Genomic DNA, 23064 nt, shown 5'->3' with positions numbered 1-23064 from the left:
ATCCTTTAAGTCTGACCAACTCATAGGCACTTTTAACCTCTTCCTTACATACCTCTTTTCAATTCTCACCGTCATTGTCAATTCCTGAATTCAGTTTCTTGCCCCCTCGAATGCCAAGTCTTTCAGATTTAAGATGGCAAAACCTAGCAGAATTCATTTTTTTCCCATTTGACTTCCATATCTACGTGCTTGGGTCAGTTCACTTAAGTGTCTCAGTAACTTTGTCAGTTAGAAGTTGCATTTAGTGGCAAACAGTAGAGCCAAGGGTTGATATGATGTCACTGTGATGTCCTCAGGAGCTCGGTTTCCTTCCATGTAGCTTCCCCATGCAAGGTTATCTCATGGTTCATATGGCTGCTGAAGCTGTAGCCTTCTTATCTGCATCCCAGGAAGGAAGAAGGGGAAAGGAAGACTGCCAATTTAGTCCACTTTGAAGATACTTTCTGAAGTCTTGTCAAGCTTTTTCTACAATACATTAGCCAGGACTTAGTCACACGGCCAAACTTAACTACAAGGGAGACTTGAACATATCTAGGCACATTGTCAACCTGAGTAAAATAAAATCTCCTTGACCAAGGAAGAGGGAAGAATGCATTGTTTGAAGTGATCTGGAATAGCAACATGTCAGCTCAGACTACTGGTTAGAAATCACAAGTTGGGTGCAATCTGGTCTGTTTTTAGCATTGTGAGGAATAACGGATTTGAGGGCCAGACTGAGGCCACTATTAACCTTCTTGCCAGAGAATTCCTGCAGTGTTTACCTGCCACATGTTTAAGTGTCTTTAGAAATAGGTTTTAATGCTGCAGATACATCATTTCTCCCTGAAATGGTGTTTGTCTTCTGAACCAACATCAAGGGTATGTTCTCAGCAAGACTTTTCCAGAATATATACCAGCCGGTCCAGATCCACTATGGCGATCTTATCGCTGCCACTGTTACTAATTTCTTTCTATCCCTTTTATTCTACTGTGACAGTCTTTTTTCTTTTTTAACATCTTTATTGGAGTATAATTGCTTCTGCAGCTGGTGCAGTCTGTCGTTTTCCTCCCTGTCCTGGAAAGAGAGGGATCAGTTGCCTGTGAGAGGGGCCACCCTCAAGTGGAAGACGTGTCAGCTGCATCTTTCTTCTCACAGGCCGGAGCTGTTTCCCATCGCTCTGCAGCCCATGTTTTCCCTCTGTCTGCACATCACCAAGGGACTTGAATAGCAGGGAACCAATTTGATCTTTTTCTTATATTTTAATTGTATTTTTAAGTCTGAACCTGATAACCTCCCCAGAATTTTTTGAAAAGAGGGAGGGAGGGGAATGAGATGAGGGAAGGGTGCTCACGAAGCCTCCGGGATAACTGTTTTTTTCTTAAAGAAAAAAAAGTGATCAGAAGCAAATATAGCAAAATCTGAAGTTTTAATAAGACTTGGTGATTTAGTATTTATCATAATTATTATCTTCTTTTCTGTTTAATGTATTTCATAATAAAAGATAATGTACTTTTTTTAACATCTTTATTGGAGTATAATTGCTTCACAATAGTGTGTTAGTTTCTGCTTTATAACAAAGTGAATCAGTTATACATATACATATGTCCCCATATCTCTTTCCTCTTGCGTCTCCCTCCATCCCACCCGATAATGCACTTTTACAGCTTTTCTTAAGGCTCCCCGCCCCGCCACCAGAAACATCCCAGAGTGCTTCAGGAGGCTACTGCTAAACCTAGATGACATAACTAAGTAGCTTTCCTTTCCTCTGTCTCCAAGGGTATCGAGACGCACAGACTGGTTGGATCCAAATTGTAGAGGACCTCCACGAAAGAGTGCCAGAAAAGGTGGACTTTTCCCCCTTTGGAAGTCCTCAGGGTCCAAGTCGAGTAGCTCAGTTCCTTGTGATCTATGCACCGCGGAGGGGCGTTTTAGAAGTGTGGAGCACACAGCAGGGCCCTAGAGTAGGCGCTTTCAACGTGGGAAAGCACTGCAGGTAAGCTGCAAACACCGGGCCTTTTCCTGGTTACAGAAAGGAATGCTTTTGTTAAAGTAAAGCTTTTATTAAAGCTACTTATTAGATTACAAGTTGTTTGAGAATTGAAATGTCCTTTATTATGTTTTTTTCCTGCGAGTGCCTGGTATATAATTAAGGATTAAGTATTTAATAGCAAAGGAATCTGATTGAAGAGGCCGTGATATGCTACTGAATTAAAGTCAGCTTTGGAGCTGCTATTTGTCCCCAGCCCTTACACTGTGGAGGCTCTAAAGGAAAGATTCTTTCCAGTTCCCCTGGTGATGATGTTGAGTGAGGTGAATGCTTTGTTTACCACTGCAACTTAGGCCTGATTGTGTTCATTTAATTTTCTAGCACATTTTAACAAGGTATAAGAACCCTGCTAGTTGGGTTCTGCTTTACTTATGTTTTTGGTATCAGTATTTATTTGCCTTACTGATGCTTCTGAATTGATAATAATGTAGGGGTCCCAAGCTGTAATAATAGCACCTTTTAACATTTTTCGTTTCTCTAAGATTTTTACCATATTGGTATGTGATTTCCTCAGGCTTCTGTATCCTGGCTATAAAATAATGGGCTTAAATAACGTTACCAGTCAGAATTGGCAGCCGCAGACTTACCAGATCTGTCTGGTTGATCCAGTGTCTGGAAGTGTGAAAACAGTGAATGTCCCTTTCCATTTAGCATTGAGGTAAGTTGTATCACGTGCCAGCTTACTTATGTCCCTCTGCTAACTTTTCCTGGTCCTTTATTTGCTGTTTGTTTTACTTTGTTTCATAGCTATCATTTTGTTCTCTTTTCTGATTAGACTGATAACCTTTAAATAGGAAGAATAGAAAGGAAAAAGAAATCTGGAGCGTGTCAGAATTAGAAGGAAAACAGTTTCACATTCTGTAAGAATTTGTTGTATTTATTGTTTTAGTGATAAGAAGAGTGAACGAGCCAAGGACATGCACTTAGTGAAGAAACTGGGAGCCTTACTGAAAGCAAAATCTCCCAATCTTGGTAGGTGTCCTTCAATAAAAATGAAGCAAACTGTTATGTCATTTTTTAAAATTAATAGAATATTCTAAATGGAACAATCAGAACACTTCAGTGCATTTATGAGCTACTTCAACTCCTTTTTGGAATGAGGTGAGGTACAAGTAATCATGTGTAGTTTTTACTGGAATTACTCTGGAGGATGAAATGTGCCATTGAGGGAGTATTAGAATCAGTAACAATAAAACAGTACTTTCCGAGAGAACGCAGAAATCCTTTAGACTGACTGATACCGCAAATACATGATTTTTTCTTTCAGAATAAAGTTTAACTGTCATAAAAGTGAAAATTTTACTTTGGTTAATTTTCTTTCTAGATTTGATTGAAACAGAAATAAAGGAATTAATTCTCGATATTAAGTACCCTGCAACCAAAAAACAAGTAAGTGTATATAATAAATGGACTTTCTTGCTGAGTAGCTAGTACATATCCTTCTTAACAAAATCTTTTTTTTCCCATTTCCCTCCAAACATGACAAGCTAAAATCTTCCTTTGTGTTTTCATGCATGTTCACCCTTTTTTATATTCCCATGTGGAAGCTTCTGTTGTTTCTTTTCTTCTTTCTTCTTTTTTAAATTAAGTAATATTACCATACATGGAAACACATGTGTTTTATACATATAAACAAACCCATACATAACGTATATTCAAATTAAATAATAATACGTTAGGAAACAGAATGTTACCAGGAAGTCTGAAGAGCCGTGCACGCCCCTCCTCCATCCCGTCCCCTTCTCCCATCCCTAAGGGAACCAGTCTTCAGAATTTTGTGTTCCTTACGCTTTTGCTTTTCTTTACAGATACAGCATTTCTGTATGGCTCCTTTAAAACATATTGATGCATTTTCTGCTTTTTTAAACTTTGTATGAATGGAGTCACGCCCTGTCTTCTTCTGTGACTTACTTCATTCCTTCAGCATTGTGTTTCTGGGACTCATCCCCGTTGCTGCCTGCAGCTGCAGTTGACCCATGTACTGTGCTATAGGAATTCCACTCCGTGACCACCATTTATTTGTTCACTCTCCTGTCAGTGGACATTTAGCTTGTTTCTAGTTTTTTGCTATTAACAGCAATGATAGTGGGATTATCCTTGTACATTTTTCCTGGTGCACATGTGTAAGAGTGGAATTGCTAGGTATGAGCTTTGGCTGTACTAGTTGATGATAAATTGCTTCTCAAAATACTCGTACTAATTGGCATTCACATTTCTACTGTGGAAGAGGCCTTGTTGCTCCACAGCCTCCGCCTCTCATGATATAGTCAGACTGGTTGCCTTTTCCAGGCTCCTGCTTATAATACGGTAACTCATTATATTACTCCCATTCCTCCTATCCAGGTCCCTCATAATGCTGCTCAGGTTCTAACTATAAATTCTTACCTGACACATCAATCCTCATGGATGCCTATGAACTCTACTTTTAATCAGAACCAGAGAGCTAATGACTATAATCGTCCCTCAGTATCCTCAGGGGCATTGATTTCAGGACCCCCTGTGATACCTAAATCTCAGGATGCTTAAGTCCCTTATATAAAATGGTGTAATATTTGCATATAACCTATGCACATTCTCTTGTATACTTTAAATCCTCTCTAGATTACTTGTAATACCTAACACAATGTAAGTGCTATGTAAACAGTTGTAAATACAATGTAAGTGCAATGGAAGTAGTTGCAAGTGTGTGGCAAATTCAAGTTTTGCTTTTTGGAACTTTGTGGAATTTTTTCTTTCCAAATATTTTCAATCCATGGTTGGTTGAATCTGCAGATGCGGAACCCATGGATACAGAGGGCCGACTATACTTGTTTTCTAATTATTTCATGTATATTAGTCAAGCTCCCCAACTTTTTCCTCGTTACCTCTTTTAAGCTCCTTCAAACAGGGACCTTACCAAATACGTCATTTTCATAATGCACAGCATCTAAAGTAGTGGGATGAGCTAGTGAGTACTAATTTCTTTCTATCCCTTTTATTCTACTGTGACAGTCTTTTTTCTTTTTTACCATCTTTATTGGAGTATAATTGCTTTACAATGGTGTGTTAGTTTCTGCTTTATAACAAAGTGAATCAGCTATACATATACATATGTTCCCATATCTCTTCCCTCTTGCGTCTCCCTCCCTCCCACCCTCCCTATCCCACTCCTCTAGGTGGTCACAAAGCACCGAGCTGATCTCCCCCGGCTATGCGGCTGCTTCCCACTGGCTATCTGTTTTACATTTGGTAGTGCATATATGTCCATGCCACTCTCTCACTTCAGCAGTCATGTTTTAAAAACGCTGTTTATCGTTTTATTGTACAACAGGCAAGTCTCTGACTTTTAATTGAGTTTTCCATTCCACTGACAGCACTCATGGGCTCTCGTCTTCCTCCCGGCAGCCTCCGTTATTAAAGGGACTCTTGTGAGAAGGTGGGCATGTGGAGAGGCAGTTTAGGGCATCGGTCCTGGAAAGGAGGCTCATAACCCACACAGTTCTTGTCATTTTGATACCATCTTTCTTATCTTACATCGTGGAACAACAAAATTGGGAAACTTCAGCATATTGCAAACTGTCTTCTTGATTTTCTTTTGTTTTACTCTACTACTGAATTTTGTATGAAGCTATGAATTTTATTAAAAATACTAGACAAGCTAACAGTGAAAGTTGTGTATTATTTTACAACAGTTAAGGGAGAAAAGAAACCAGTTTAGACTTTGGAAGACTGAATAATAGGACAGTGAGCCAGCTGCTAGCTTGTGTAATAGTAGACAGAACAGAGGCAGATTACATTTTCCAGGGTATGTTGCCTCTTTGGGTCACTTTCTTTATATCCTCCACCCAGTTGCCTCATCATAGGCCAGACCAACCTCTTGAGCCGCCCTCTTCGCCCACTTCTCCACAGACACACAGAGTTGTTGTGTTACAATCTGATGTTTGTCTCATGCCACATTCTTAGCCTACCTTTTAGACTATTTAATCTCATCAGTCAAAATCCAATTTAATGTGCTGTTATGAACAGCTAAGTAGGAACTTCAGGTGCTGTGTCTGACCCATTTGTGATTCTGATGGTTGCTTCTTTAGGCATGACGAGGGATTTTGGAACTGATGATGACCACTCTTAAATATCTACTAGTGGGTAGGAAGAGGGTAGGTGGGGAGTGTGTATACATACATCTATCTAGCATGGCCTGTGGATTCAGCCAGCCATGCTCAGGTGCAGTAATATAGCAGGAATTAAGTTATTGTCTGCTTTTATTATTGACATGACAATGACAGTGTCTGCTTTTCATTTATACCTATAGAGTATAGCCTTATTCAGACTCTTATTGGTGAATACCTTTATCTCTGTTTCTGTTTGTCTTGGCCATTCTGTTGAACATCAGTTTCCTTCTAAGTTGTTTCATTCTCAGCCTGGACTTTCTGTCACTGTACCATGTTTGGCATGACATGAAATTGATTACATAGTACTTATGATGCAACTTTAACTCTCAGGTAAGTATAATAAAACATCTTAAAAATGGAGCTTCCCTTTGAAACTTGGGGTAGTGAAAGTATAGGCATAAATGTAAAATTTAAAAAACAAAATCATTGCCTTCTAATTATGAGAATTGTTCCATATCTTTCTTCTAGGCATTGGAAAGCATTTTGGCAAGCATACGTTTACCATTTTCCTGCCTTAGAAACATCACTCAGACTTTAATGGACACTTTAAAAAATCAAGGTAATAGGATTTGTACTGACTGAAGTTTATGGTCTCAATCTCAAATTTTATAACTCTGATGATAGAAAATATTAACTGCTTATGATGCCATCATGTTACTGTATTTTTTAATTAATTAATTAATTTTTAAATTTTCGGCCAGGCCGAACGGCTTGTGGGATCTTAGTTCCCTGACCAGGGATCGAACCTGAGCCCTCAGCAGTGAAAATGCAGAGTCCTAACCACTGGACTGCCAGGGAGTTCCCCATCATGTTACTTTAATGTGGAAATAATATATAAGAAAGAAGGAAACATTTCATACCTTTAGTATTGGGGACTTTTTAATTCCCTGTTGCTGTTTTAATTCCCTGTATGCTGTTGATCTTCCTCTGAGCTTTCTCTGAATATGTTGCCTCTGTTTCTTACTGTAAATATTTTTCATTTGACTCCATCTACTGGGAGGAAAGATATAAGTATAGAATGATAGGAAGTGATTATTGTGGTAATAGCTGTAGAGCGTTGTGAAAGCCATTGGCAGGAGGGGACGAGATGTCTGGTGGTAAGCAAAAAGCAGCCAGGTTCTCTTGCTGCCATTATGTCTTATTTAACTTTAAGTAATGTTGTTTTGACTATGATAATGATTAAAAAAAAATTCTAGGCTTTGATTTATGTTTTGTTAATGTATGGAATCCACATTTTTTCATCCATGTCCCTCATGAACGGAGCTAGGGCTTCCAAAATCACAGACTATGATTACATGACCAGTTCTGTGTTTTCTGGTTGTTTTTTACTGTTCAGAATTTGTCTGGAAAAGAATTACATCTGTAAATGTGAGTTTGTAACTCCACATTCTGTCCAGCCGAGCTAGAAAAATTTAATTTATTCTGAATTCCTAACATCATTTAAAAATGTAGTGTGTGATGGAGTGACTTCATCTAGTCATGACTTTTTGCTTGTTGTGTAAATATGAAATCAGCTGTGTATTTAATTATATTTAAGCCAACTTAGAGTAGCTTAATAGATAAGTCGTAATATGCTGTTTCAGGACTTTAAGTGTCCTAATTTTGAGAATTTTTTTTTCCAACACATATGTAAAGCTGACTCTTGGTAAATAGTAAACTCCTGTAATGCATACAGCTTGTTAGAAATACCTCTTTCAAAAAGTATTGGGCTTCCCTGGTGGCGCAGTGGTTGAGAGTCCGCCTGCCGATGCAGGGGACACGGGTTTGTGCCCCGGTCCGGGAAGATCCCACGTGCCACAGAGCGGCTGGGCCCATGAGCCATGGCCGCTGAGCCTGTGCGTCCGGAGTTGTGCTTCGCAGCGGGAGAGGCCACAGCAGTGAGAGGCCCACGTACCGCAAAAAAAAAAAAAAAAAAAAGTAAAGTGCACTGATAAAGTCCCCCTATCCCCTAAGGCCTTAAAAAATATCATAATTTATTAAATTAAAAATTATCTTGCACTAGCTGGGAGTAAACCAGACACCATTGTCAGAGTTCTGTAACATCACTAGTTTCAAGTTCTACCCATAAATGAGACTCCTAAAAATGTCAAGTATTTAGTATGCTAAGTTTTATTATGGCTATAAGAACTTGGACAGTCTTCCATGTTACTATATCCCATATCAGAGTTCTTGGGAATTTTCAGTGTCTGCCTTTTTAGAGAATAAGTATTCCTTTGTATTAGAAATAAATATTTAAATTATCATATGTATTATACAGAGAGTATTTTTCCAGCACTAACCTTGAAAAAAAACCTGATTGATGGAGGATATTAAGTGGAATTCTACTTTTTGCCAGGCTTTCTTGAGGATACATCTGTCACAATCCACATTTTCTGGTTGAATTATAATATCTTTGACCGTGATAATAAGAAGAGCCAGGCGACTTTCTATTTGTCTTTCCTCAGGGTGTGAGCATAATAGACATACGATTGACGGGGGTGAGGGAGAACATTTTCAAACCTGTTTCCAAATCATTTATTTAAATTTGAGTACTAGACTAAAATATTTCTTCTTTCTTTCTTTCTTTCTTTCTTTTTAATGTCCCCTTCTTATTAGAGCACCTTATTTCATTTAAAAATTTAGACATTTTGCCATGACGGGAAAAATTATTTTTGCCTTCTTAATCCATTATAGCTTAAGCATCCCAATATTTAATAAAATAGAACATCAAGGAATTATGTAATATTAAGAGATTTAATGAAAGGCCTTTTTTAATCAGTCTGTTAAATATATCTCTTTATTTTTTCCTTCTACCTTATAGAGCTTGAGTGTGTTGATGAAGGATTGCTACAGTTTTGTGCCAATAAATTGAAATTACTCCATCTTTATGAGTCTGTCAGTCAATTAAATTCCATTGATTTTCATTCAGACACGCCATTCTCTGATAATGTGAGTAATCCCATTATTCATTATAAAAAATAATCTCTTTGATTATTTTTTATTTTTTTAATTGGTAGTAAAGAAGTAGAATATTAAGGTTTTTTTTTTAGGTGTTAAAAAAAAAGTATTTTCTTTACAAGACCTTCTGCTGGCTTTCCGTGCCTTGCTGCTAAATTTATATTATTTAGGCTAGGATATTGAACTTATTGTTAATCCATTTTTAATACCTAGAAGCATTCGGTTTTCCTTATTTTTTAAGGTTACTTCTTACAATACAACTTCTTCTGGACAGGGTTTGCCAATTAAAATATATGCAGTTTACTGAAGTAACAAAATTTTAATTTCTTTTAAAGAAAAAAAAAAGATTCTGCCAAACAGAAGAGACCAGCTTTTCTGTGTTGTTGTTAGCAAGCTCATACTGCTCTGTTGTTTACTATGTAATGAAATACATTTAAAAAAATATTTTATCGTACATCAGAGTGTTTAAAGTAATTGTAGAAAATGTTCTGTGTTTTTATTCTATAAAATGTAAAAACTGATAGCACCTTGTAATCTTTATTACAGTGCAGTGTTGCTCATTTCTGAGAAGAGTATACAAAATTCTTACTTTCCATCTAGAGAAATCGAATTTCTCCTGATAGAGAAAAGAGAGAAATATTGTCCTCTCTTCCCTCGACTACTATGTGACCTTGGCCAGGTTGCCTGGCATCAGGGCCTCATGTCTTTTATTTGTCTAAAGGAAAATTATTAAGGTGATTTTTCAAGTCACTGGTAATGCTTTTAAAAAACTCATCTGGTGTATCTGAAAGTTAATTGAGTTTTAAAGTGGATGCCTTTTATTGTAAATGCACATACATGAATAAAAATTTTTAAACAGAAAAATGAGAGGTTTTCCCTTTGTATTGGAAATAACCTACAAGTCCTAACATCTTTTTTTTTTTTTTTTTTTTTTTTTTTTTTTTTTTGCTGTACGCGGGCCTCTCACTGCTGTGGCCTCTCCCGTTGCGGAGCACAGGCTCCGGACACACAGGCTCCGCGGCCATGGCTCGCGGGCCCAGCCGCTCCGCGGCATGTGGGATCTTCCAGGATAGGGGCACGAACCCGTGTCCCCTGCATCGGCAGGCGGACTCTCAACCACTGCGCCACCAGGGAAGCCCCTAACATCTTTTTTTATCTTTGGGGTTCTAGATGGATTTTATAAAGCATTTTAACAATCTTCAGAATAATATTCTGTGAGTGCCATTATAAATGACAAAGCCATTTTTCAGGAGCTTTTGTTTTGCTATCTACTTCACCAATAGAGAAAAATCATTTCAAGCAACAGAAAAGTTCAAGTTGATTAAGTTACGTCTATAAGATTGCCTGGACATTTCATAGATTCTTCAATGCGTAAATTTTTTTTTTATAAAATCAAAACTATTTCTCTTGAACCCTGCAAAAGAAACTTAAAATATATGGCATTAATAATCCCTTGTAGAATTCATTTCCACTTGATAGCCCCAATATAGTGTGCAAAAGAATTATAAACTTTTAAAAATCAGTTGACAGACTGTTCTTTTTTATTATTTTTTTATCTTTAAAATGCTTTTAAAGAATTAAAACCGTATTTTGCTGTAGACTTATTTGGATCCTTAAAAAAACATGCAGTCAACTGGCTGAATGGCTAATTTTGTACATACAAAACTAAAATTCAAATCTAAACTAATTCATTTTTGCTGTCTGTAGGACATAGTTCATATAAGTTTGGTATAGCACTGAACCACCTGTGTGTATTCCGTAGCATTTTGCAGTTTACTACTTGTTCTTAAAACAACATGCATAAGTAAATAAATAACAAAACTGCTCTTGTTTAAGAATGCAGCTTTAATCATGTAGCATGAGGGGAAGAAAGTTTTGCTTGCTATGGTGAATGTGTGCATTTGTGTCTGTGTGTGTATGTGTATGTGTACACTTGTCCCTAATTTAGAAGAATAATGGTAGATCAGGAGATGTTTCTGCACATAAGGTATGTAAAAACAGTTTGAAAGGCTGGCAGGTTATATCTCTGCAGCCCCAAGAGCCACATAGAGGATTTATATGTAGATACAGTGAAGATTGTTTTCCACTGCTTTTATTTTATAATGTTTATGCTGCTTAATAAACAAGCATTAAATTTCAAGTAGTTCTTTAGTTTCCTCGGAATCACAAGCGTTAGCAGTTGACACCCTTTTAATATTTTTTTATTCAGCAGACAAAGGTTCATTGCAGGGCCAAGCCAGGAGAACAGGTGGCTCATGCTCAAAAACCCCAAACTCCCTGATGGTTTGGGGGGAAAGGCTTAAATTTTTTTTCTGATTAAGCAATAATACATGTTTATTAAAATTTAGACATTTTAGAAGAGTATAATCTCAAGAAACTTTCTAAAAGTGGTACTTTCAGTAATATGTAGTATTTCAAGATTAGTTTATTTATATAACCTCCTACTCGTGAATTGAGAGTAAAATTTTAAGCAGAGCATATCATAGCTATCACATTAATTCAAAAGTCATCATCTTTTGCTTATAGTCTCGCATTTCACTTCAGATGATAGCGTTGACACTTATGGAAGAGTCAGAGAAAGAGACATGGTCTATTCAGAACTTTTTTTTTTTTTTTTCCACTATATTTAAGGACTTGGCTGTGTTACTAAGGCTTGATGAAAAAGAACTTCTTAAGCTCCAGGCGTTGTTAGAGAAGTATAAACAAGAGAACAGCAGGACTGCCGTCCGATTTTCTGATGATAAAGATGGTGTGTTGCCTGTCAAAACATTTCTGGAATATTTAGAATATGAGAAAGATGTGATCAACGTAAAGAAGATAAGTGAAGAGGACCGTGTGGCTTTAGGTAGGTTGAATGAGAAATTGCTCTTTGAATCCTCCCTATTCTAGATGAAAGCCTGGAAGGAGCTTATAGCATCTCAGAGATTGAGTTTGTTTTGAAATTAATTAACCGAAGAATTTAATGTGTGTTTTACAGTCCACAGAAGATCCTCTGGACAGGTAGGCACTGTGTCATAACAGTTGTACTGAATTAGTAAGTACGCTTAGGAGACAGTGTCAGACATGTGATGATTTGCCTTCTGCTTTAATCACTTAAGCCAGTTAAACCATTGATTTCCCTTCTCTCGTGTTGTTTTGCTCCTCTGGGGATCTAGGTTGCAGTTCAGGAGGGTTGTGAGTCCAGATGGTAAGTGGTCATTGATGGACGTGTCTTGTTTTTGTTTTACCAGGCAGTTTCTTTTTTTGGAGGTGTTTATGTGGAGAAAGCTCCACTGAGGATACGTGTCACGCTCTGGAGTCAGCTGGACTTAGCCCCCAGCTGTTGTTGGTAAGGCTTCTTGTTTCTGGCTGCTCTTCGTCCTTGCTACTATCACCCAGACGTGTCAGTCTCTTTTTTTTTTTCTTTTTACCACTGTCTAAAGCATATCATAGAACATACATGAAAACTTCCTAAAAATGATCAAGGAGGGCTTCCCCGGTGGCACAGTGGCTGAGAGTCTGCCTGCCGACGCAGGGGACATGGGTTCATGCCCCGGTCCGGGAAGATCCCACATGCCACGGAGCAGCTGGGCCCGTGAGCCATGGCCGCTGAGCCTGCGCGTCCGCAACGGGAGAGGCCACAACAGTGAGAGGCCCGCGTACTGCAAAAAAAAAAGAAAGAAAAAAAAATGATCAAGGAAATTTATAATCACCGTATTTAATTGAATAATATTACCTTACTTTTCTCATTTTCTGTAAATTATAACCAGCATATTCCATGGTTGGCCTAGAATAAATTTAGAATCTGTCATGTATGCACGCATTTACAATGGACTGTGATCTTCAGTAAAAATGTTCATATTAGAACTAAAAAGATCTTATCTGGAGAACAAAATGAAGTTCCCTTAAAGCATTATAGAATTATCAAACATTCCCAGACTTTGAATATATATTAGGAATTAATGTCTGTGCTATAACAAATGCAAATTAAAGAATCATCCAATGGAAAAACTACGACACTAAATTTTCACCCTTTCTGAAAAGGGCGGGGAAGTTACCCCACCATCACCGTCCTGCCCTCTACCACCTCTCACATGTACACATACACATACTCGGTCACAGCCCCACACACATCTTAAATTTTGGCCAGGATTTGGGCATTCCACCTCTATGAACTTGTTGACTGTGTTAACGTATTGTTTTAATTGAACATGTAAGCCCTTTAAAGATGGATTCTGTTCTACCTCACTCTGCAGTGTATATGTCAGGAAGGAAAGCAGTTAAAGATACACATGGTTGCGCGTGGATGTCCATAAGCTGCTTTATTCATACTAGCCACACACAGAAAACTACTCAGTGCCCTTCGGTGGCACATCCTTACCATGGAACACTCCTCAGCAACAAAAAGGAATAAACTCTTGCTACAAGCAGTAGCTTGAATAAACAAGGAAAATATGCAGATAGAAAAAAGCCAATTTTAAAAAGATACATACCACCTGATTTTATTTTCATAACCTTTATAAAATAACACAGTTGTAGAGAGAGAGGACAGATGAGTGGTTGCCAAGGGTTAGGGATGAGTGTAGGGGAGGGGACGGGTGTGGCTGTAAAGAGTTAATAGGAGGGAGTCTTGTGCCAATGGTAGAGTCGAGTGTCTTGATCGTGGTGATGGTCATGTATGCTGTGCTACACGTGATAAAACTGCATGATGCAAAACGAGTGCCTGTATTACCGGTGAAACGTGCGTCAGCTTTATGGATTTTACAAATGACAGTGTCTCGGCTTTGTGTAGGATGTTAACATTAGGGGAGACTGTGGGAAGGGCGCACGGGACCTCCGTGTGCATTCCTTTGTGCCACCAGTGAATCTATAATCGCTTCAAAATAAAAAGTTAAAAAGAAAGGAGACAAGTATCACCTGTCACTCAAAATTGTGATGCTTAAATAGACGAACACAGAATACTACTTTTTTCCGTTGTGTTTAATCAAGTTCATTTAAATTTGTTATCTACATTAAATCGGGGTTAGAGAAAAACCTGGAAAAAACAAACCTCACACCTTTACCTCAAGCCATATATAAAATTTAAGTCAAAAGGGAACATAAATATGAGGTAGAACTCACAAAACTTACAGAAGAAAACACCAGAGAAAGCTTGGTTTAGGCAAAGGTTTCCTAGGGTACAAAAAACATGAACTGTAAAAGAAAAATATTGATAAACTGTGCTTCATGAAAATTCAGAACTTCTGTTTTTTAAAAGACTGTTAAGAAACTGAAATGGCGAGACTTTTTCAAAACAAATCTGATAAATGAATTGTGTCCACACTGTACAAAGAATTTGTACAACTCAGTAGTAAGACAACAGTACCGTTTAAAAATGAGCAAGGAGGGCCTCCCTGGTGGCGCAGTGGTTGAGAGTCCGCCTGCCGATGCAGGGGATACGGGTTCGTGCCCCGGTCTGGGAGAATCCCATATGCCGCGGAGCGGCTGGGCCCGTGAGCCATGGCCTCTGGGCCTGCGCGTCCGGAGCCTGTGCTCCGCAACGGGAGAGGCCACAACAGTGAGAGGCCCGCATACCGCAAAAAGAAAAAAAAAAAAAAAAAAAAAAAAAATGAGCAAGGAATTTGAACAGACACGTGACCAAAACACATACATACAAATGGCAAATAATCACCTGGAAGATGTTGAACACCATTAGCCATTAGGGAAATGCAGAAATAAAACCAGGATGGCCTCCGTCCCAGGGGGCCTAAAGAAGTGGTGGAAATGGGATGTAGATCCCCAGCAAGCTGCCTGTTCCACCCCTCACGCTCCATCACGTAACACGCAAGCACTTCCCTCTCAGCACATGTGTGCTCTCTAGAAAAGGACAAGATTTTGTTTATGGTAAATATTTTTTTAGACTGAGAAAGATTTAAACTCTGATTGCAGTCTCTGCTCCTGAGTGTGTGGCTTTCTAAGGAAAAAGATATTTTGGACAAACCGCAGTCTGTCTGCTGCCTCCACGCGACGCTGTGCATCCTGAGCAAGATGAGAGGTGAGTGTGGTGGGCGCCGAGGATCAGCTGTCGGGGAGCGTGGGCCCCACTCCCGGAAACAACATGCAGTGTTGAAATTCTACAGAAACGGGAGGGAGGCTACTTTCTCTTAACAGAAGGAGGCCAGGGGGTACAAAACATTTCACTAGAGAGACTCTTCTGGGTAGTCGTAGAAAGCTCTTAACGCATTCAAAGTGTGCTTTATGAAAATTCTGTTTTGCATCATCATCAGAAATGATGTGCACAGTGTGTTTTCTCAACTCAGTGAGGTGAATCAGATGGTCTTCTGTGGAGGTAATAGTTCTCTTATTGTTTTGGCATGATGAGAACAAGAGTCTGTCATATAGTTTTCAGCAATGATGAAAATATTCCAAACGGAGCTTTACAGTTGATTGAGAAGCAAGATGCCTAACAGCATAAATAAATGGACTATAAGTGTTCTGAATAAAATAAATTGTAAATTTATTTTCCAATTCATTGAGAAATATATAGATGCATCAGTGGGGAATTTAGTGTTAACATTATGTTTAATGTCAAAGTTTGGACCAATAAAAAAAAAAAATCTCCCAGCTAAGAGTTTCTTCTTTTTAACTTTCCCCTTTTGCCTGTAGTGGCCATCGAAGAGACCTGGGATTCCCAGTCAGTGTCCCCTTGGTGGCAGCAGATGCGCACGGCCTGTATTCAGTCTGAGCACAACGGGGCTGCTCTGCTTTCCGCGCACGTCGGGCACGCTGTCGCCGCCCAGATATCCAGCAACTTGACTGAGAGGAAAGTGAGTGAGCCGAGGGCTGCTCTGTAGGTGGGGGGCACCTCTCCAGCTGGCGCCCGGCCCGCTCTCCCCTTCTGGGCTGCATCGTCTTCAGTGTTGTGCAACATCTAGGATTTGACGTGTGTGTCCAGCAGGATCTTTTCTGTCTCTCTGGGGGGTGAAGGGTGCTGTCCTTAATTTGTTTATTCCGATGACACGCATACTTGAACTTAGTCTCCACGTGGCGTAAGGGGAAAAGCCCTGGATTCGGAGGGCAGAGATCTGGTCTCCGCCATCAGCTGGTGATCTGTAGTGAGTGCCTTTAAAAGACGGGTCCTGGTTCAGTTTTCTCGTCCAAAAGGATCAGGGTTAGACGGCGTCATTTCTCAGATTTCTTTCGGCTCTGAAGTCCTACAATTGTATTTATACCCCCCTTTTATAAACAAAGGTGGTTTTGCCATAAAGTGTTGAATGACTCAGATGGAAGTTTCCTGTTGACCTTCTGCTTTGTGGCTTTTCCCCATGTCTTGAAAACTGAAATTTATTTCAGAAAAGAAAAAGACTTAATTAACATCCCTTATATCTCATGGTAAATCAAAAAATTTTTTCTAGGGGGATGTTGCATTAAATTAGATGAGATACTTAAATAGGTCTGTAGAGATTCACTCAACATTGTCAGTCTCAGTAGTTTGTGGGCTAACTTTAATATGACTGGCTTAAGATGTTTATACTAATGGAGAGAGAGAAATTTAAGACACATTTTTTATGTTGTCTAGTACATTCTGAGGAGCTGTCAGTATCCTGGTACTGACGGAAAAAGCTGTGGCTCTTGCAGGGATGGCCCTGAAACCTTTGCAGTTCATGTTAGCTGAATCGGGGGCCTCACTGCTGTTCTCTTCGTAAATACCCCGACTCTATCATCGTTGCCCCTAAATCTCCAGGCTACTCCTGACCCTCATGTTCCATCCAGCCAAGTAGTAATATTTGTGAAACAGCATCTGTGTATTGCTTTGTGATGTATCCTGACTACGCATCAGCTTTCAAGTTAAAAGCTCATTCAAGTTAATGTAGATCCGGAATCTTGGCCAGAGTATCACCTGTGCATTTTCTTTTAGTTTTCCCAAACAGTTTCGGGTACTGATTCGGAGGCCCTCACTGATTCCTGGGAGGCCCTTTCCCTTGACACTGAGTACTGGAAACTTCTGCTGAAACAGCTGGAGGACTGTCTCCTACTTCAGACTCTGCTTCATAGCAAAATGAATGCCTCAACCTCCAAAGCGTCATCGCTGCAGGCTGAGCCGCTCCCAAAGCTTTCTGTTAAAAAGCTGTTAGAAGGAGGAAAAGGTAACCTGAAGCTTATTTGAGCATCTGTATCCATGTACATTTTTTTTTTTTATGGTATGGGCTATTTTGGGGTTTGCTTTTTATAGAAATGAGTGAAAGAATAAGGAAAGAGAAATACACTCAAATTTTAAAAATAAATAACCCACCACATACTTCTTCTCTGTTAATCTCCTCCAAGTCTGATCCTGTCAATTCCTTGCTCAGGAACCACCAGCTACTTCCCCTCGCCTTAGAAAATAAGCCGCGGTTCTCAAAGAGTGGTCGCAGTCCTCTTTTTCTCCAGCTTCACATCTGTTTGAGGCCAGATCTTCCTCCTACACCTCAACCACAACATCAGGTCACAGTGGATAGAATGTCCAAGCTGACTTGGGCAGTCCAGATCCAAGCTAGACATCAAAGAAATTTGCAAAAGTGTAGTACCACTCTTCTCACTAAATATCTTGCTTTGCTTTGGCAAATACAATTATTTTCATAAAATACTAGCATGTAATGGGTTTATTATTTTTATTTTAAAATGAATTAATAAAATTTTTAAAACATTTTCTCAGTTTTAATTTCTGATACCGTAATTATCAATAAATATAACCCATAAGCTAAAGTCCTTTGGGCTTGTCAAAAATTTTTACTGGTTTAAGGGACTAAGACTGGGACTAGGAAGTTCAGAAATTGCTGGAACCAAGTGTAAACTCTGCTCCCCACGGACCTTCACCTCGGAATGCAGCTCATTTCCACCTCTTGCTTGCTTGTTGCTAGATTTTAATTCAGATGAAACATCTGTGATTCCCCATCTCTGGGTCTGAGAGGCCGAGCTGCTCCCACTCTTACTCACCTGCCAAGGCCCGCCTCGAATGCCACCTCCCTCCATGAAACCTCTCATGATCCACTGACTGCGGGTTCTCTCTTCTTCCTCCTAACTTGCACAGAACTTTGTACCGCTTTTCCGATGCACCACTCTCTACTGTCCCGGAGTCGCTGGCTTCCTTTGCTTCTATCTTGCAGGATCATGAGCATCTTGAACTTTGAATTTCTCGTGGCGTACACCCTCTCCTTACCAGCCGCTCTGTCAGGCTTTTGATACTGGAGTGACTATATGTCTGGGTTTAGAAACACTGGTATTTATAGTTTTTATTTAGGTAACTCGTTTTTTCATTCTTTATAAGGCTTGTGAACATTTTTAATTGTAAACTCACTACACTCCATGCTGCCACCTGGTGAAAATGTAGGAATGCCATTTTAATATTAACCCGAGCAATAGGATCAGGGCCTTGATCCTGGAACGGGAATTATCAAATGATTTAGAAGCCAAACAGAAGAAATTAGATCGCCTGGCATACTGCTCTCATTTATTGATATTTCCACTGATAATTATGATTTCACATTCTTTTTGTCAAAAGGTTTATATTTGAATCAAAATAGGAAGAAAGACTGAGAGGAAAATTTTGGTTTATTACAGAAGATTCTATTTGTTTTAGGTAATGGGACTCTTCATCTTGAATGTTTTTTATAATTTATAACTTCCTGAACTATATTGATGACGGAAATATGGTATCGCATCATGTTGTTAATTAACTGTGGCTAAATTTTGCCCCCAAATATTCCATATAGGCAAGTTAGTTGACTATTAACAGTAGTGTTTTGCCCTAAGAAACCTAGACACAAGTATCATTCTAATCAGTCTGTTTTCACTTGCATTTAAATGAAAGCATTTTAAACGTATTCATGTCTCCATCTGTGTCCGATAAAGTGCATTTTGAATTTGTGGACATTGAAGGTATGTGGTGTACAGATTTATATATGCATCTGCATTAATATTTAGCTAATCTTTTACAACAGTATAAAGGTGCCCTTAGAGATCTAATAGCCCACTTGCCCTCATACAGTGAGTGGTAGATGGGGACACCTGTAAATCTCATAGCTTTGGGGTCACTTTCAGGCTTAAAACAACGTGGCACTTAGATCTTCATGGAGACATTCAGATCCTGTGCTGTACGGGCTCCTTTTGGCAAATGCTGCCAATTTTCATTTCCTTTCATGTCTCCAAACTATAGGTGGCATTGCAGACAGTGTAGCCAAGTGGATATTTAAACAGGATGTCAGCCCTGAAGTATTAAGACTGGCTAATAAAGAAAGAGATGCAGAAAACTCAGATGAACCCAAAGAAGGTATTCACAGAGGTTTACCTGAGGTGTCAGAGGTGGAGATGGACTTGGGAGCCATCCCAGGTAAGACGTAAACACGGGGAAACGTGAAATCTGGCCTAGAGAAGGCGGGCGGAGCTTTCCTTCAGGCAGGAGCAATGCATCACTCTCCTCTGACTTTCAGACCTGCTGCATTTGGCCTACAAGCAGTTTCCTTGTAGCCTCGAGCTGGACGTGCTGCACGCACATTGCTGCTGGGAGTACGTTGTTCAGTGGAATAAAGATCCGGAGGTATGACTCCCGTCACCACTTCAGTGCTGGTTCTGTTTTTTGCTCATGCTATACGTACATGGGACTGTTTCCTTCAGTCCCTTATAAACACTGGCTTTTTCCCCTTTGGAATGTCTCCATACCAGGAGTTGTGCCTGGCCTTTTTCATACATCCTCTCTCAAAATCCTCACCGTAAACCTATGAAGTGTGGATGTCATCATTATCCCCACTCTAGAGAAGAGAAAACTGGCTCGGAGAAGTCAGGTTCCTTGCCTGAATTGGGCCAGGATTCAAGCCTAAGTTTCTCTAACGCCAGTGTGTCTTGCCCTACTCCTGGTTAAGTTGTGATGAGTGTGTTTTTTATTTCCTTTGGAACGTCTGTGTGAGATAGTATCTACCTATAGACAGTTCTTCGTATTGTAAGTCATCATGGTAAAAACCAGAGTGAAGATTCTGATGCCAACCTGACTCTCCACGTGGGCATCACTCTCTGCCCCTTCCAGCAGCCGCCCTCGCTCCCAGGCATTCTCAGTCTGGAAGCAGTGCAGGGAGAGGCCCAAGGCCTGGAGGCTGGAGGCCTGGACCTGATGACTCCAGACAGGTGTCTGGGTTTGGCCCAGTCACTGAGCCTCTGAACCTGGTTTTTCTCCTCGCAGTCTTTTTTAATGATGGCGCCAGTCCTTCAAGGTTGACACCAGGATAAGATAAGATGTGAAAACACATGACATGTATTTCTCTTTCCTGCACAGTCGTTCGCATAGGCTTCCTTCGTCAGTGCTCTGGTAAATTAACCTTCTCAAATCAAAATTCTTTCCTTTACTGTCCTTATATCAGGTTGTACTTTTGAAGAAAAATCTCATTGATGAACTAATTCACACTAATACATTGATAACAATAGTTTTCCTTCCTCTAAGAAAAATGTTGTCTTGAACATGTAATCACTTTCATATTAAAGGAAGAAGGCATTTTACAAGTAAGTGCTTGAAACAAAGTAATCATCTTTGGTCAATTAAACTTTGACCAAAAGATGATTTTAGGGTAGGAGGCCTCTTGATACGCCTCCCATCGCCGTCTTCAGTTGACTGCCCTGCGGCCTGAATGCCCTGCGGCCTGAATGGTGGACGTATTCAGGCTCCTCCTAAACAGGATACTTTTCCCGCATGAGAAAAGAACGTTAGGACCAGAACAGAGACACAGGAGTTTCTAAAATATGAATGAATTAATTCCAGATTCAGGTCTAACGTTTAAAATTAGTGGTCAGTTTAAAATGTTGGTTTAGTGGTCATTTTTCTTGTTTGTTCTTTTCCTGTTAAATATTTATCTCCTTGTCCCATTCAACAGCCGCTATCCCAATTCCACCATTTTACACACACAGCTTTATTAGGCTCGAAACAGTCGAAATTACTTGTGGGGAACTTCTGATACATATTAGCAAAGGTGATGTGTTTAATATTGTACAGGCCACACATTTTTTTAAAAATTTATTTATGGTTGTGTTAGGTCTTCGTTGCTGTGCACGGGCTTCTCATTGTCGTGGCTTCTCTTGTTGCGGAGCACGGGCTCCAGGTGCACGGGCTTCAGTAGTTGTGGCACGAGAGCTCAGCAGTTGTGGCTCTCGGGCTCTAGAACGCAGGCTCAGTAGTTGTGGCGCACGGGCCTAGTTGCTCCGCGGCATGTGGGATCTTCCCGGACCAGGGCCCGAACCCGTGTCCCCTGCATTGGCAGGCAGACTCCCAACCACTGGGCCACCAGGGAAGTCCCCCAGGCCACAAAGTTATTTAGCAAACATTCAGATAATTTCATCAGTTTTACATACCATATTTGCTTTTTCATACGTAAACTACCTTGATTAAAAATAGTTGAATTTCCAGCATTCCCTCTGCTATTTCCTATTTCCCTTCACTGCTTTAATGTTTTCTCTTTGGCACTTACTACTAACATCCTATGTAATTTACTTATCATATTTATTACCTAGCGCCCTCACTAGAGCATAACGTCAGGGAGGGCAAGGATTTGGGTCTGTTCTGTTCATGACAGTATCTCTGGTGCCTCCAGCAGATGGGTGCATAGTAGTTGCTCAATAAACATTTGTTGAAGAATGAATGATATTTGCAAAGAAAGTAAACCTACTGTTTTCATATCTGTGTGAAATTCAAGTATTTATTGGAGAGAATACTGCTATGATGTACAAACGACAGTAAATTTTGAATCCAGATGTCCTAGGAATCAATCATTATATAGATGATGTAAATTTAAGAGTGACCATTAACATTATCTTATGCAAAATTACTTCTTCCCTAATAATTCTGTGTTCTTAGTATAACATTCTTGGGTAACTTTATGTGGAAATTTATGTAAGAAGTCTCCGTTTGTATTTGAAACACCTATTAAATAATATCTTTTTTCTCTCTTTTTGCTCCCTCTATGTAAGGAAGCACTTTTTTTTGTTAGGTCAATAGAACACTTGGAGCACATTCTTAATGCACATGTTCAGAATGGTAAGTAAACAGGTGTTAAAAACATAACTGTTTCATTCCAAAGAGCCAAGTCTCTTAAATTCACATCCTGTTAAAATTTTCCTTGACAGTCCTGCCACCTAACACATTACTGCGTACTGCTGTATGCAAAGTACTGGCTGTTTCAACTGCTTGAAAAAAGGCTGTCCCCAAAGGGGGAGGGGGCTGGCACTAATTATCACCTTCTCTCCCCACCAATCAGTTTCCCACACTGATGACTATTCCTAGGTGTAAGTAAGGAGAATATTATGCGTGAATTATTGATTCCCTCTGTAGTTCACAGGTAGATAAGGAAAGAAGAATGGGCTGCTCAGGACTGTAATCCCTGATGAAAAAGTTAGATAGCCAAAGCCTAATAACACTGAACCCTACAAACTACTTTGTGCTTCTTCTTTTTCTTCTTCTTTTTTTTTTGTATTTATCAATAACCTAAGTTTATTTCATTTGTTTACAAAGTGAATCATCTGTGTCAGTATCTGCATCCATTAAAAAAAATGTTTTTATTGAAATATAGTTGATTTACAATGTTGTATTAGTTTCTGGTATACAGCAAAGTGATTCAGTTATACACATATATGTTCTTTTTCATATTCTTTTCCATTATGGTTTATTATAGGATATTAAATATAGTTCCCTGTGTTATACAGTAGGACCATGTTGTTTATCTATTTTATATATAGTATAGTTTGTATCTGCTAATCCCAAATTCCTAATTTATCCCTTCCACCTTGTGCTTCTTTTGATAAACATGAGTATTCTCCATTGGCTGCTGTACCACAGGGACTGCTGATGTCTCCTTGAAAAAAATGTTACAAATTATTGTAGAAAAATTGTCAGCAGATTGCTGGTTCCATTTAATAGATAGATGAGATTCCCTATGAATTAATTGAGGAGCTCAGTACTAGGCTAGTCAGATACTAAG

General features: G+C 39.4%; 1 protein-coding gene across 1 annotated transcript in view; it reads left to right on the top strand.

Annotated features, from left to right (window-relative positions):
- Positions 1 to 23064, top strand: part of RAB3GAP2 (RAB3 GTPase activating non-catalytic protein subunit 2) — a 94441-nt gene that overhangs the window by 57053 nt on the left and 14324 nt on the right. Inside the window, exons 14-27 of the mRNA XM_081254454.1 lie at positions 1757 to 1973; positions 2542 to 2685; positions 2917 to 2999; positions 3352 to 3416; positions 6644 to 6734; positions 8976 to 9103; positions 11744 to 11957; positions 12343 to 12440; positions 15020 to 15125; positions 15737 to 15897; positions 16989 to 17217; positions 19266 to 19439; positions 19540 to 19646; positions 22058 to 22124. Coding sequence (XP_081110580.1) covers positions 1757 to 1973; positions 2542 to 2685; positions 2917 to 2999; positions 3352 to 3416; positions 6644 to 6734; positions 8976 to 9103; positions 11744 to 11957; positions 12343 to 12440; positions 15020 to 15125; positions 15737 to 15897; positions 16989 to 17217; positions 19266 to 19439; positions 19540 to 19646; positions 22058 to 22124 — 1884 coding nt within the window. The remainder of the gene's footprint in view (positions 1 to 1756; positions 1974 to 2541; positions 2686 to 2916; positions 3000 to 3351; positions 3417 to 6643; positions 6735 to 8975; positions 9104 to 11743; positions 11958 to 12342; positions 12441 to 15019; positions 15126 to 15736; positions 15898 to 16988; positions 17218 to 19265; positions 19440 to 19539; positions 19647 to 22057; positions 22125 to 23064) is intronic.

This window comes from Mesoplodon bidens (genome assembly GCF_964165515.1).
Source record: "Mesoplodon bidens genome assembly, chromosome: 2".
NCBI classification, from domain to species: Eukaryota; Metazoa; Chordata; class Mammalia; order Artiodactyla; family Ziphiidae; genus Mesoplodon; species Mesoplodon bidens.
Note: the sequence above shows the minus strand (reverse complement) of the source record. Positions and strands in the feature narration are given on the sequence as shown.